Source organism: Lethenteron reissneri, chromosome 61, assembly GCF_015708825.2.
Source record: "Lethenteron reissneri isolate LAM-NWPU_2019-01 chromosome 61, ASM1570882v1, whole genome shotgun sequence".
NCBI classification, from domain to species: domain Eukaryota; kingdom Metazoa; phylum Chordata; class Hyperoartia; order Petromyzontiformes; family Petromyzontidae; genus Lethenteron; species Lethenteron reissneri.
This window is the reverse complement of record NC_083839.1, coordinates 4316968-4331586: the sequence shown is the minus strand read 5'-3', so window position 1 is coordinate 4331586 and position 14619 is coordinate 4316968. Positions and strand designations below refer to the sequence as shown.

General features: G+C 55.2%; 1 protein-coding gene across 1 annotated transcript; it reads left to right on the top strand.

Annotated features, from left to right (window-relative positions):
* Window positions 1–6052: 6052 nt before the first annotated feature.
* LOC133358254 (homeobox even-skipped homolog protein 2-like) lies at window positions 6053–11386 on the top strand. Its single transcript, XM_061576494.1, has 4 exons — window positions 6053–6131; window positions 8350–8705; window positions 10598–10779; window positions 10858–11386. Exons 1-4 carry the CDS (start codon window positions 6053–6055, stop codon window positions 11384–11386), a joined length of 1146 nt encoding a protein of 381 aa, XP_061432478.1.
* Window positions 11387–14619: the final 3233 nt, after the last annotated feature.

Below are 14619 nucleotides of genomic sequence, written 5' to 3'. Positions count from 1 at the left end.
GGAATGTGTTTTACGTGGGTGGGGGGGGTGGGGTTGGGACATCAAGGCGAACGACATTGACTGAGTTTGGGTTTTAAACGCCCCGTACGGAGAGCAACTTCGGACCGGATTGAGAATACTTGGCCACGTAAAGAGATAAAGGCAAAGAGTCCCCCTTACCGTGTAGCCTTTCGCAGGCCGTTGGGGCAAGTGCTTTTGGCGAGTGGCTAACCTGTGAAAGCCGGAACGGCACGCGAGGGGGGTTGGTGGCACAGCAACCACGCCCGGCCGCCTTTGTCTTCCCGGTGGCGATGTGTGTGACACACCGCACCAGGTACTCATTTTGAGGCTTAGTCGACCTAGGGGGAGGCCCAGGACCGGTTCGGAGAATCGTCACCGGTGTTGGCCGTGAGCGGGAATCGAACTCGGGTCGCCGGGTTCGTAGCGCAGCGCGCTAACCGCTGCACCACCGCTCCCCGCAGACAAAGACAAAGATCCCCCGTGTAGCCTTAACAGACTGTTCGGGGCAAGTGCTGTTAGCGAGCACCTATGAAGGCCGGCCCGATCGCCTTTGCCTAACTGCTGCACTGCCGCTCCACACCACACTCACACACAAAGACACCAACACACACACACACTCCAAATACACACGTACAGTATACACATCAAGTACGCTCACCACTGCGCCACCGCTCCTCCTCCTCCTGACACACGTGACTAGGCTCACCTTACGCAACATGACCTATTGACCTCTGCACGGGATATGGCCGTTTTACACTAAGACGCAATTATCGTAATATTCTTCACAGGTGACCTCGCCGATGAGACGGCAAACATTTTAAGGCCGTGAAAGCGGCGATGAAATGCGCCGCTTCGAGAGAGACGTTTGTGCCCGCGAGTTTGTGATGGTCGTGATTCCAACGAGGCATTGATGGAAATTCGCTCGCCCCCTTTGATTTACAGATCGACCCCCTCCTACTCCTCCTCCTCATCTTCCTGTTTTCACCCTCAAAGTCTGGAGTTGCCCCTTTGCAAAGACCTCTTAGCGACGGTATCTCTCTCCCACTTCAGCAAGAAACAAGTATATAGCCCGTAAAAACAAAGTTTTTCACTATAAATCCTTTGTATGCGTGGCGGCTAGAGTCCTCTCGTCCTCTGGCTTGAGATGGCTGCCACCTATGGGTCAAAATTTTGGAAACAAATTTTCATGAAAATTCATTGTTACGCACAACGAGTCTGTGTGCAAAATGTCAGCTCGATTGGATCACGGGAAGTGGGTTAAAAAACGACCGAAAGATTTGCACGGTCCTAAGCAAGCAAGCAAGCGAACTTAATATAAAGGATTTAAAAAATGTTTTTTTTCTGTGGTTTTCCCACCTGATGATGATGATTGATTGTGTTGCGATCGAAACGTCGCGATTTGATTTATTTTATTTTCTACCCACGTGACTTTACCGAAAGAAGCAAAGAGTGGAAATTCTTGCAGTCACGAAAACTTCAAATCTAGATTAAAGATCCCCGTGTAGCCTGAACGAGATGTTGGGGCAAGTGCTGTTAGCGAGCGCCTATGAAGGCCGGCACGGCACACGAGGGGGTGGGTGGCCAGCACCACGCCCGGCCGACTTTGTCTCCCCGGTGTCGATATTTACACACCACCACAAGGTACTAATTTAAGTTCCACACACCTACAAACATTCACCCACACACACCTACACACACACACCTACACACACTTCTACACACACATACCTCTACACATACAACCCTACACACACCTCGACACACACACACACCTACACACACACACACCTACACACACCTACACACACCTCTACACACACCTACACACACACCTCTACACACACACCTACACACACACCTACACACACACCTACACACACACACCTCTACACACACACACACCTACACACACACCTCTACACACACCTACACACACCTCTACACACACACACCTCTACGTACACACACCTACACACACACCTCTACACACACCTACACACACCTCTACACACACACACCTCTACACACCTCTACACACACACACACCTACACACACACATCTACACACACACCTACATACACCTCTACACACACACACATCTCTACACACACCTATACAGCTACACACACACACCTACACACACCTATACACCTACACACACACACACCTACACACACCTACACACACACCAACACCTCTACATACACACACCTCGACATACACACACACCTACACACACACATCTACACACACACACCTTCACACACACTCCTACACACACACACCTCTACACACATCTACACACACATCTACACACACACCTACACACACCTACACACACCTACACACACACCAACACCTCTACACACACACACACACCTCGACATACACACACTTGACGCTCTCGATTGCCTCTCAGCTGGGTGATAACGCGCGCGCGCGCTCGCCTTCACGTGGCCTCGACGTGCACCTAGCCTGGTACGGGCGCCGTGGTGACGTCACCGCCACAAAGCGGTGGCTGTGTTTGGGATTGCAGGAGGAGGCTACTCGCTCACAGCACTTGCCCCAACAAGGTCTCTGCCAGGCTATACGGGGGATCTTTGTCTTTGGAGGCTCGTGAGCGGTGGCACAATGGTTAGCGCGCTGCGAGTTCGATTCCCGCTCACGACCAATACCTTGAATCGGTTCTGGGCCTCCCCTAGATCAATTCAGCCTCAAACGAGTACCTGGCGCGGTGTGTAGTAAACATCGCCCACGAGGGAGACAAAGGCGGCCGGGCGTGGTGCTGGCCACCCATCCCCCCCCCCCCCCTCGTGTGCCGTGCCGGCCTTCGTAGGTGCTCGCTAACAGCACTTGCCCCCAAAAGTGTGTTAAGGCTACACGGGGGATCTTTGTCTTTGTGTGTGTGTGTGTATGAATAGTGTGTAATGTGTATATGCGGTAACGTGTGCGCGTGTGTGTGTGTACATATGGAGGAGTCTACCTGCCTCAAAGCACTTGTCCCAACAGCCTTGTGTAGCCTACACGGGTGATCTTTACCTTCATTTTATTGGGGAAAGGGGAGGGGGTGTGAAGAGGAGGGAGGGGGGTGGGTGATGCATGATTGATGATGATGATGATGGTGGTGAGAAGTTAGTTACGTGGTGAGTAGATGGGTGGGTGGGCGAATGGTGAGCCTTCCCCTAGGTCTACTCGGCCTCAAATGAGTACCTGCTGCTGCGGTGTGTCGTAAACAACGTCACTGGGGAGACAAAGGCGGCCGTGGGTGCGTGGTTCTGGTCTCCTACCACCGTCTGGGGCGCTGCCGTGCCGGCCTTCGTAGGTGCCGCGCTAACAGCACTTGCCCCTAAAGGTCTGTGAAGGCTGCACGGGGGACCTTTGCATTTTGTTTGAATGCGCGTGTGGGTGGGCATTAGTGTGTAGGTGTGTGGGTGAATGTGCGTGGGTGTGTGGGTGTGTGTGTGGGTGAATGTGTGTGTGAGTGGGTGAATGTGTGTGTGTGGGTGTGTGAATGTGTGTGGGTGTGTGAATGTGTGTGTGTGGGTGAATGTGTGTGAGTGGGTGAATGTGTGTGTGAGTGTGTGTAGGTGTGTGGGTGAATGTGTGTAGGTGTGTGGGTGAATGAATGTGTGTAGGTGTGTGGGTGAATGTGTGTGTGTGAATATGTGTGTGTGGGTGAATGTGTGTGTGAGTGGGTAGGTGTGTGAGTGAATGTGTGTGTGGGTGTGTGAGTGGGTGAATGTGTGAATGTGTGTAGGTGTGTGGATGAATGAATGTGTGTAGGTGTGTGGGTGAATGTGTGTGTGGGTGAATGTGTGCGTGTGGGTGAGTGAATGTGTGTGTGGGTGGGTGAATGTGTGGGGGATGGCGGGGTGGGTGGGAGGCGAGGTGACGGGAGGAGGGAAGGGAGGGTGGCTGGGGAGGGGCTCTAGGTATGTGTAGGTAGGTGGGGGAGTAGGTGGGGGAGTAGTTTGGGGTATTTGACGGGGGTAGGAGCAGGAGGAGGAGGAGGCTGAAACTCGAGGTGGATGAAGGCGGATCAGAGATCACAGACAGCTGAAACTGGGAAGCAGCAGGCAGCATTGTGTCCGCTCTCTGTATCACACACACACACACATATACAACACACACACATATATATATATAAGATATACAGCGTTTATACGTTTCGTCGTTTGCGGTTATGGCATCCTGTCATTGATCCTCTTAATACGGCATATACAATAGAGTGTTTATGTGTTTACTTTACATAGTTGTTGTTGTTGTTGTTGAGATGCGGCTCTTCCAATCACTGGGTCTTTGAGTCACAGAAGTCAACACATTTGGTGAGTACAAGGTGGTTTTGTCTCTCGGGGTCTCTGGGTCTCTGCGTCTCTCTGGGTCGTCTCTGATGCGTTGGTGTTTGTCTGCGTCTGTCTGTGGATCGGTAGCGTAGCGGTTAGCGCGGCCGCCTTAGTCTCCCCAGTGCTGATGTTGTAGACACCGCACCAGGTACTCATATTTGAGGTCGAATCGATCTAGGGGAGGCCCAAAACTGGTTCATGTAATCGTTATTGATGTTGGCCGTGAGCTGGAATCGAACTCGGGTCGTTGGGTTCGTAGCGCAGTGCGCTACCCACTACACCACCTCTACCCTCACTCGCATCACCATCACCACCACCACCTTCACCACCTTCACCACCACCCCCAACCACCACCATCACCACCACCATCACCACCACCCCCAACCACCACCACCATCACCACCACCCCCAACCACCACCATCACCACCACCCCCAACTAACATTACCATCACCACCCCCTTCACCACCACCACCGCCACCCCCAACCACCACCCCCAACCACCATCACCACCACCCCCAACCACCACCACCATCACCACCACCCCCAACCACCATCACCACCACCACCCAACCACCATCACCACCCCCTTCGCTAGCATCATCATCAGCAGCAGCAATGGACGTGTGCGCTTCGAGATGCTTAGGGAATTGCAGCTCGGAGATAAAGATCCACCTACTGCTGATACTGATCCTGCTGATACTGCTGATACTACTGATACTGCTGATACTGCTGCTGTTGCTGATACTGCTGCTACTGCTGATACTGCTGCTGCTACTGATACTGCTGCTCCTGATACTGTTGCTGCTGATACTGATCCTGCTGATACCACTGCTGCTTCTACTGCTGCTACTACTGATACTGCTGCTCCTGATACTGCTGCTCCTGATACTGATCCTGCTACTGCTGATACCACTACTGCTTCTATTGCTACTACTGATACTGCTGTGCTGCTGCTGCTGCTACAGCTGCTGCTGATGCTGCTGCTGCTACTGCTGCTACTACTGTTGCTACTGAATCTATTACGACTACTGCTGGTACTGATACTGCTGCTACAGCTACTGGTACTGATACTACTGCTGGTACTGATGCTGCTACTGATACTGCTGCTACTACTGCTGGTACTGATACTGCTGCTACTGCTGCTACTACTGCTGCTGCTACTGCTGCTAGTGCTACTACTGTTGCTGCTGCTGCTACTACAGCTGCTACTACTGATACTGCTGCTACTGCTGCTGGTAATGATACCGCTGCTACTGCCGCTGCTACTGGTACTGCTGCTACTACTGCTGCTGCTGCTGCTACTGCTGCTAGTGCTACTACTGTTGCTGCTGCTGCTACTACTGCTGCAACTACTGCTGCTGCTGCTACTGCAACTGATGCTTCGACTACTGTTGCTGCTATTCCTGTATCCGCTGGAACGGTCGCTGCTTCTGCTGCAGCGAGAAGTCGAAGAGAAGTCGAAGAGGAGGAGGAGGAAGAGGAGGGGGAGGTGGTGGAGGAGGAGGAGGAGGAGGTGGAAGAGGAGGTGGTGGAGGAGGTGGTGGAGGAGGAGGAGGTGGAAGAGGAGGGGGAGGTGGTGGAGGAGGAGGAGGAAGAGGAGGAGGAGGAGGAGGGGGGAGGTGGTGGAGGAGGAGGAGTAGGAGGTGGAAGAGGAGGGGGAGGAGGAGGAGGAGGTGGTGGAGGAGGAGGAGGAGGTGGTGGAGGAGATGATCGACGTGGAAGAGGAGAGACGGAGCGCGGGAGAGGATTTCTGCGTCAACTCGGTGCGATTCACGGAGAGTAGACGTAAGTAGCTGGGAGATTGTGTCAGTGAGTGTGTGTCAGTGAGTGTGTGTCAGTGTGTGTGTGTCAGTGTGTGTGTGTCAGTGTGTGTGTGTGTGTGTCAGTGTGTGTGTGTGTGTGTGTCAGTGTGTGTGTGTGTGTCAGTGTGTGTGTGTCAGTGTGTGTGTGTCAGTGTGTGTGTGTGTGTGTCAGTGAGTGTGTGTGTCAGTGAGTGTGTGTCAGTGTGTGTGTGTGTGTCAGTGTGTGTGTGTGTCAGTGAGTGTGTGTCAGTGTGTGTGTGTGTGTGTCAGTGTGTGTGTGTCAGTGTGTGTGTGTGTCAGTGTGTGTGTGTGTCAGTGTGTGTGTGTCAGTGTGTGTGTGTGTGTCAGTGTGTGTGTGTGTGTGTCAGTGTGTGTGTGTGTCAGTGAGTGTGTGTCAGTGTGTGTGTGTGTGTGTCAGTGTGTGTGTGTGTGTCAGTGTGTGTGCTTTTGTTCGGCCGGATCGAGGGGGCTAGACGGGCGCGGCACGGGCTGGAGAAGAGATGGAGTGATGTGGTACAGGAGGACGTGGAGCTGAGTGGACTTGCCGATGACTGGTACCAGCGGTGTCAAGATCGGCCTCAGTGGAGGAGGCTCGTGAAGGACGCTACTGGGCAGTTGGAGGCAGTCGCCCTCCAACAACAACGGAGGGCGGAGGAGCGACGCTCACAACAACGAGCGGAGCGCCGGGTGGCTAAAGCACAGCAAGTTGGCACAGTAGGGGGCACAGGTGGTGCATCAGCCAGTCATCTCGGTCATCTCGGTCAGTCGACCAGTGGCACCTGGGTCTGCCCCGTGACCTCCTGCCAGCGGGCTTTCGACACTTCACGTGGCCTCAAGGTGCACTTGGCCTGGCACAAGCATCGTGGTGACGTCACCGCCACTTAGTGGCGAATGGCGGTTGTTGTTGTTGTTGTCAGTGTGTGTGTCAGTGAGTGTGTCAGTGTCAGTGTGTGTCAGTGTGTGTGTCAGTGTGTGTGTCAATGTGTGTGTCAGTGTGTCAGTGTGTGTGTGTGTCAGGGAGACAAAGGCGGTCGGGCGTGGTGCTGGCCACCCACCCCCTCGTGTGCCGTGCCGGCCTTCAAAGGCGCTACTCGCTAACAGCACTTGCCCCTACGTCCTGTTCAGGCTACACGGGGGGATCTTTAATCTCGATTTGAAGTTTTCCTGACTGCATGGATCCATACTGCTTGCTTCTTTCGGTAAAGTCACGTGGGTAGAAAATAAATTAAATCAAATCGCGACGTTTCGATCGCAACACAAGCAATCATCATCATCAGGTGGGAAAACCACAGCAAGAAATAATTTTCTTCTTCTTCTTGGTTCTTTCGGTAAAGTCACGTAGAAGGGAAGTAATAAAATAATAAAAATAAAACATTATAAAATAAAATTAGATTTCGATTTAAAGCTTCTTTCGTGACTGCAGGGATTCATCTTCTTGGTTCTTTCGGTAAAGTCACGTAGAAGGGAAGTAATAAAATAATAAAAATAAAACATAATAAAATAAAATTAGATTTCGATTTAAAGCTTCTTTCGTGACTGCAGGGATTCATCTTCTTGGTTCTTTCGGTAAAGTCACGTAGAAGGGAAATAATAAAATAATAAAAATACAACGTAATAAAATATAATTAAATTTCGATTTAAAGCTTTCGTGACTGCAGGGATTCATCTTCTTGGTTCTTTCGGTAAAGTCACGTAGAAGGGAAGTAATACAATAATAAAAATAAATCATAATAAAATAATTCTCACGACGTTTCGATCGCAACACAAGCAATCATCATCATCAGTTGGGAAAACCGCAGCAAAAACTTTTTTTTTCTTGCTGAATTGGGAGAGAGATGTTGTCGGTAAGAGGTGCTCGCTAACAGCACTTGCCCCTACAGTCTGTTAAGGCTATTCGGGGGATCTTTGTCTTCCAGGGTGCGTCAGTAGCGGTAGCGCGGTGTGGTTAGCGCTACCACGAATGACAGTGGCGAATATCTGACCCGGTTATCAGCCTCCCCTAGGTCGACTCAACCTCAAAGGCAGCCGGGCATGATGTTGCCCACATCAATTCCCTTCAAGGGCGCTCAACCACCAGTCTGTAAATCTTCACGGGGTGATGATGTGTCCACACAAATACAGCACGGCACTGGCTCTGCTGACATCCTGTGAAGACCAGACGGGGGACCTTTGCCTTTATACCCGTCCCGTTTCACCCACAGCGCTCACGGAGTGCGCGACGCGTCCGTCCGCGAGCGACGGAGCGAATCGGAGCGTCTGTGCGGACAGAGGAGGAGACGGAGGTGGAGGTGCAGTCGGTGGTGCTCGAAGAGGGCTGCCGTTCAACATGACAAGGGACAATTCCACCGGCGTGAGTGATGGTGGTGGAGGTGGCGGTGGGCCCCACGTGTCCACCGCGTGTCCCACGGGGTCAGACCAGGCGCGCCGCTACCGCACAGCCTTCACGCGCGAGCAGATCGGGCGCCTGGAGAAGGAGTTCTACCGCGAGAACTACGTCTCGAGGCCACGCCGGTGCGAGCTCGCGGCCGCCCTCAACCTGCCCGAGACGACCATCAAGGTGAGTGGTGTCCACGTGGGGTCGTCGTGAGATGGTGGAGCCACGTGATGTCCACGTGGGGTCGTCGTGAGATGGTGGAGCCACGTGATGTCCACGTGGGGTCGTCGTGAGATGGTGGTGCCACGTGGTGTCCACGTGGGGTCGTCGTGAGATGGTGGTGCCACGTGGTGTCCACGTGGGGTCGTCGTGAGATGGTGGAGCCATGTGGTGTCCACGTGGGGTCGTCATGAGATGGTGGAGCCACGTGGTGTCCACGTGGAGTCGTCGTGAGATGGTGGAGCCACGTGATGTCCACGTGGTGTCCACGTGGGGTCATCGTGAGATGGTTGAGCCACGTGATGTCCACGTGGGGTCATCGTGAGATGGTGGAGCCACGTGGTGTCCACGTGGGGTCGTCGTGAGATGGTGGAGCCACGTGATGTCCACGTGGGGTCGTCGTGAGATGGTGGAGCCACGTGATATCCACGTGGGGTCGTCGTGAGATGGTGGTGCCACGTGGTGTCCACGTGGGGTCGTCGTGAGATGCTGGAGCCATGTGGTGTCCACGTGGGGTCGTCATGAGATGGTGGAGCCACGTGGTGTCCACGTGGAGTCGTCGTGAGATGGTGGAGCCACGTGATGTCCACGTGGTGTCCACGTGGGGTCATCGTGAGATGGTTGAGCCACGTGATGTCCACGTGGGGTCATCGTGAGATGGTGGAGCCACGTGGTGTCCACGTGGGGTCGTCGTGAGATGGTGGAGCCACGTGATGTCCACGTGGGGTCGTCGTGAGATGGTGGAGCCACGTGATGTCCACGTGGGGTCGTCGTGAGATGGTGGAGCCATGTGGTGTCCACGTGGGGTCGTCATGAGATGGTGGAGCCACGTGGTGTCCACGTGGAGTCGTCGTGAGATGGTGGAGCCACGTGATGTCCACGTGGTGTCCACGTGGGGTCATCGTGAGATGGTTGAGCCACGTGATGTCCACGTGGGGTCATCGTGAGATGGTGGAGCCACGTGGTGTCCACGTGGGGTCGTCGTGAGATGGTGGAGCCACGTGATGTCCACGTGGGGTCGTCGTGAGATGGTGGAGCCACGTGATGTCCACGTGGGGTCGTCGTGAGATGGTGAAACCACGTGATGTCCACGTGGGGTCGTCGTGAGATGGTGGAGCCACGTGATGTCCACGTGGGGTCGTCGTGAGATGGTGGAGCCACGTGATGTCCACGTGGGGTCGTCGTGAGATGGTGGAGCCACGTGATGTCCACGTGGGGTCGTCGTGAGATGGTGGAGCCACGTGGTGTCCACTTGGGGTCGTCGTGAGATGGTGGAGCCACGTGATGTCCACGTGGGGTCATGAGATGGTGGTGCCACGTGATGTCCACGTGGGGTCATGAGATGGTGGAGCCACGTGGTGTCCACGTGGGGTCATGAGATGGTGGAGCCACGTGATGTCCACGTGGGGTCATGAGATGGTGGAGCCACGTGGTGTCCACGTGGGGTCATGAGATGGTGGAGCCACGTGATGTCCACGTGGGATCGTCGTGAGATGGTGGAGCCACGTGGTGTCCACGTGGGGTCGTCGTGAGATGGTGGAGCCACGTGGTGTCCACGTGGGGTCGTCGTGAGATGGTGGAACCACGTGATGTCCACGTGGGGTCGTCGTGAGATGGTGGAGCCACGTGGTGTCCACGTGAGGTCGTCGTGAGATGGTGGAACCACGTGGTATCCACGTGGGGTCATGAGATGGTAGAAACCACGTGGTGGGGTCCATGTATCATGTGAGAGAGGAGAGATGTTAGCCATCAAGGTGCGTGTGGCCACGTGGTGCCACGGGTTGAGTGACTGACATGACCGGTAGATGCGCCACCTGTGCACCCCCCCCCCCTTCCCTTACCCCCCCCCCCCGTAGGTGTGGTTCCAAAACCGGCGAATGAAAGACAAGCGGCAGCGTCTGTCCGTGACGTGGCCCGCCCCGTCGGACCCGGCCGGCTTCTACTCCTACATGGTCACGCAGGCCACCGCCGCCGCCGCCGCCGCCACCGCTGGCCTCCCTTACGCCTTCTCCGCGGCCCACCTGCCGGCTCACCTGCAGTACCACCACCAGCAGCACCACCACCACCACCAACACCACCAGCAGCACCACCAGCATCTCGTGCCGGCTCACCATAGCGGCGGCGGTGGTGGTGGTGGTGGCGCGCTGTACCCGGTGGCCCTGCTGCGGCCGCTGGACCCGTTTCGGGCCCTCGAACACGGAGGCGGCGGGGGGTACCCTCGGCCTGAGCTGCCGTGCGGGTTCCGCGCGCCGCCGCCGCCGCCGCCGCCGCCGCCCCTCTACCCCACGTTCCACGCGCTGCCGTGCCCGTGCGTGGCGTGCGCTCACGCGGCGGTGTCCGCGGCCGGCGGGAGAGGGGGAGGCCCCCGTTCGGATGCGGCGGGGGCGGCCGCTGCTGGGGCGACCGCAGGGGCGGCGACCGTGGGCGAGCGGGCCAACCCGGACCGCTCGCCCACGCCGGCCGGGGGCGCCGCCGGCTTCGCGGTCCCTGGGTCGTGCGGCGGGACCGTCGCCGGGGTCGGCAGCCGCTTTCTCCCCTATGCCGCGGCAGCGGCGGCAGCGGCGGCCGCGGCGCTGCTCGCCACCAAACCCACCGCACGGACATCACACGAGCACAGAGAGGTGCGCGGCTCGCTGACGAGGTGACCCCCCCCCCCCCACTGGCTCGCTGACGAGGTGACCCCCCCTGCCCCCTCCCACTGGCTCCCCGACGAGGTTGGCGGCTGCACTCCGATCGAAAAAACCGAACGGTGTTTGGGACGCGAGGTGACGCGGTTACCATTTGGAAGCAAAAGCCGCGTGGTCTTTCCCGTAGAATCAGTCCGTGCACGCTCCTCCCCCTCCTCATCCTGAGCTCCGGGTCCCGGCTCCGCAGCCGCGTGCTGGCTCCTGGCTCTTCGCGACGGCGTCTCTTAAGGACCCACGACCGCCATGTCGTATTCACCACGGGCAATTGCTGAAATGTTGAGACGTTGGTTTTGTGTGTTATTTTTTAAACCGAAAAAATGGCTCTTCTTGTTGTTTTTGGTGAACGACCCCTGACCTCGACCCAGCAAGGCCATGAGAAGGCCTGAGGCCCTCGTATGGTGAGGGCGCTCCTTTAGGCCATCCACTTCTCGGACAGTGTCCAGGTCAAGTAACTTTCACTGTTCACTGGCTCCCGGTTTCTCGTAGGGTTCAGTTGAAATTGCTGTTTGCTCTCGCTCAGCAACATAGCACCACGGTGACCTCCTGTATACCAGGCGAGTTAGCCAACATCGCCTAGCCACCGTGATGATGATGAGAGACACGCAAACTCCAAATATACAGCAGCAGGCGTCAGGGTCGGGATCGAACCCACGACCTCCTGTGCACCAGGCGAGGTAGTTAACATCTCCTCGCCACCGTGATGATGTGAGAGAGAGAGACACACAAACTCCAAATATACAGCAGCAGGCGTCAGGGTCGGGATCGAACCCACGACCTCCTGTGCACCAGGCGAGGGAGTTAACATCTCCTCGCCACCGTGATGATGATGATGATGAGAGACACGCAAACTCCAAATATACAGCAGCAGGCGTCAGGGTCGGGATCTAACCCACGACCTCCTGCACACCAGGCGAGGCAGTTAACATCTCCTCGCCACCGTGATGATGATGATGATGAGAGAGACACGCAAACTCCAAATATACAGCAGCAGGCGTCAGGGTCGGGATCTAATCCACGACCTCCTGCGCACCAGGCGAGGTCGTTAACATCTCCTAGTCACCGTGATGATAATGTGAGAGAGAGACACACAAACTCCAAATATACAGCAGCAGGCGTCAGGGTCGGGATCTAATCCACGACCTCCTGTGCACCAGGCGAGGTAGTTAACATCTCCTAGCAACCGTGATGATAATGTGAGAGAGAGACACACAAACTCCAAATATACAGCAGCAGGCGTCAGGGTCGGGATCGAACCCACGATCTCCTGTATACCAGGCGAGGTAGTTAACATCTCTTAGCCACCGTGATGATGATGAGAGAGAGAGAGAGAGACACAAACTCCAAATGTACAGCAGCAGGCGTCAGGGTCGGGATCTAACCCACGACCTCCTGCGCACCAGGCGAGGTCGTTAACATCTCCTAGTCACCGCGGCGCCAGCGGTTAGCATCAATGGGACAATGAATTTCCTGCCAATGAATCTCCCCCTCCCCTCCCCATGGTCAGGAATCAAACTCCGGTTGAGTTGGAAATTAGCGCAGTGCTTCAACCACTGCGCCACCCACCCCACTCACCCTCAACCTCTCCACCCAGCCCCCCTCGGAATGCAATGCATTATGCATTTAACCCTAACTGATTACGCGGGCGCGTCTTTTGTTAATTGCACACTGCGGATTAATTATTTCTGACTCAATTCTGCGCCCTAATTGGGCCATTTTTACGGCGCTCGCGACAGATCGCCATCGCTCCGAGCTCATTAACCGTGAGCGGTGAAGTCGCATTGGTAACCCCCCTCCTCCCTCCTCCTCCACCTCCTCCTCCATCACCACCGCCACCATCATCACCACCGCCACCATCATCATCACCACCGCCCAGCCCTCGCTCAGCGAAACAAACCAACCACTGCTCATGCCACCGGGATGGAAGCTGCCGCCCTCCCTCCCGCCCGGCCTGCACCAAAGGCTGGCGTGGGTCAGTCGTCTCCCTGTCACTCTGCTGTCGCTAATGCCGCCCGAAGACACTTTCACCCCGTGAGCAGTGACGGTCTGGGACTTAAAAAAATTTACCCGTAAAAACAAAGTTTTTCACTCTAAATCCTTTATATGCGTGGCGGCTCGAGTCCTCTCGTTCTCTGGCTTGAGATGGCTGCCACCTATTGGTCAGATGATTGTCTGCCACCATTAAGCAATTGGTAAATAAATATTGAATTTTTTTTTATCTAAACAGTGTAAAATTTTGGAAAAAACGTTTCACGAAAATGAATTGTCTCGCACAACGAGTCTGTGTGCAAAATGTCAGCTCGATTGGATCACGGGAAGTGGGTTAAAAAACGACCGAAAGATTTGCACGATCGTAAGCAAGCAAGCAAGCACGCAAGCAAGCAAGCGAACTTAATATAAAGGATTTAAAAAAGGAAAAAATTATGGGCCGATGGATTTTGTAAAAGCCATAGCGGCTCCACCGCCCCCACCCCGTTGGATCGTAGCGCGAACGGGCCAACTGGTGGCCTCCAGCCAGACAGCCAGACAGCCAGACAGCCAGACAGCCAGCCAGACAGACAGGTAGACAGACACAGACAGACAGGCAGAGAGGCAGACAGACAGAGAAGCAGACAAAGAGGCAGACAGACAGACAGACAGAGAAGCAGACGGACAGACAGGCAGACAGGCAGGCAGAGAGGCAGACAGACAGACAGAGAAGCAGACAGACAGGCAGGCAGGCAAAGAGGCAGACAGACAGACAAACAAACAGAGAAGCAGACAGACAGACAGACAGGCAGGCAGACACAGCCAGACAGGCAGACAGACAGACAGCCAGACAGACAGACAGGCATATAGGCAGGCAGACAGGCAGACAGCCAGGCAGACAGACAGACAGACAGGCAGACAGACAGACAGACAGGCAGACAGACAGACAGGCAGGCAGGCAGGCAGGCAGACAGACAGCAACACTCTTTTTTTCATCTCACCCCCACCCCCCCACCAATAATAAATATATCATGATCATTAATTTCGGAGCGAGAAGAAGACGAATCGGTGAAGACAACTTTGGATGGCATCAAGGAGGGAAGAGCGACGCATAAAATGATCATATGGAGAGAGCGAGAGAGATGATCTGGATTTGAGGCGTGCTACGAGAGGGATGGGCGTGGAAATCAAGAGGAAAAAGGGAACGAGGTGTGAGAGGGGGAGAG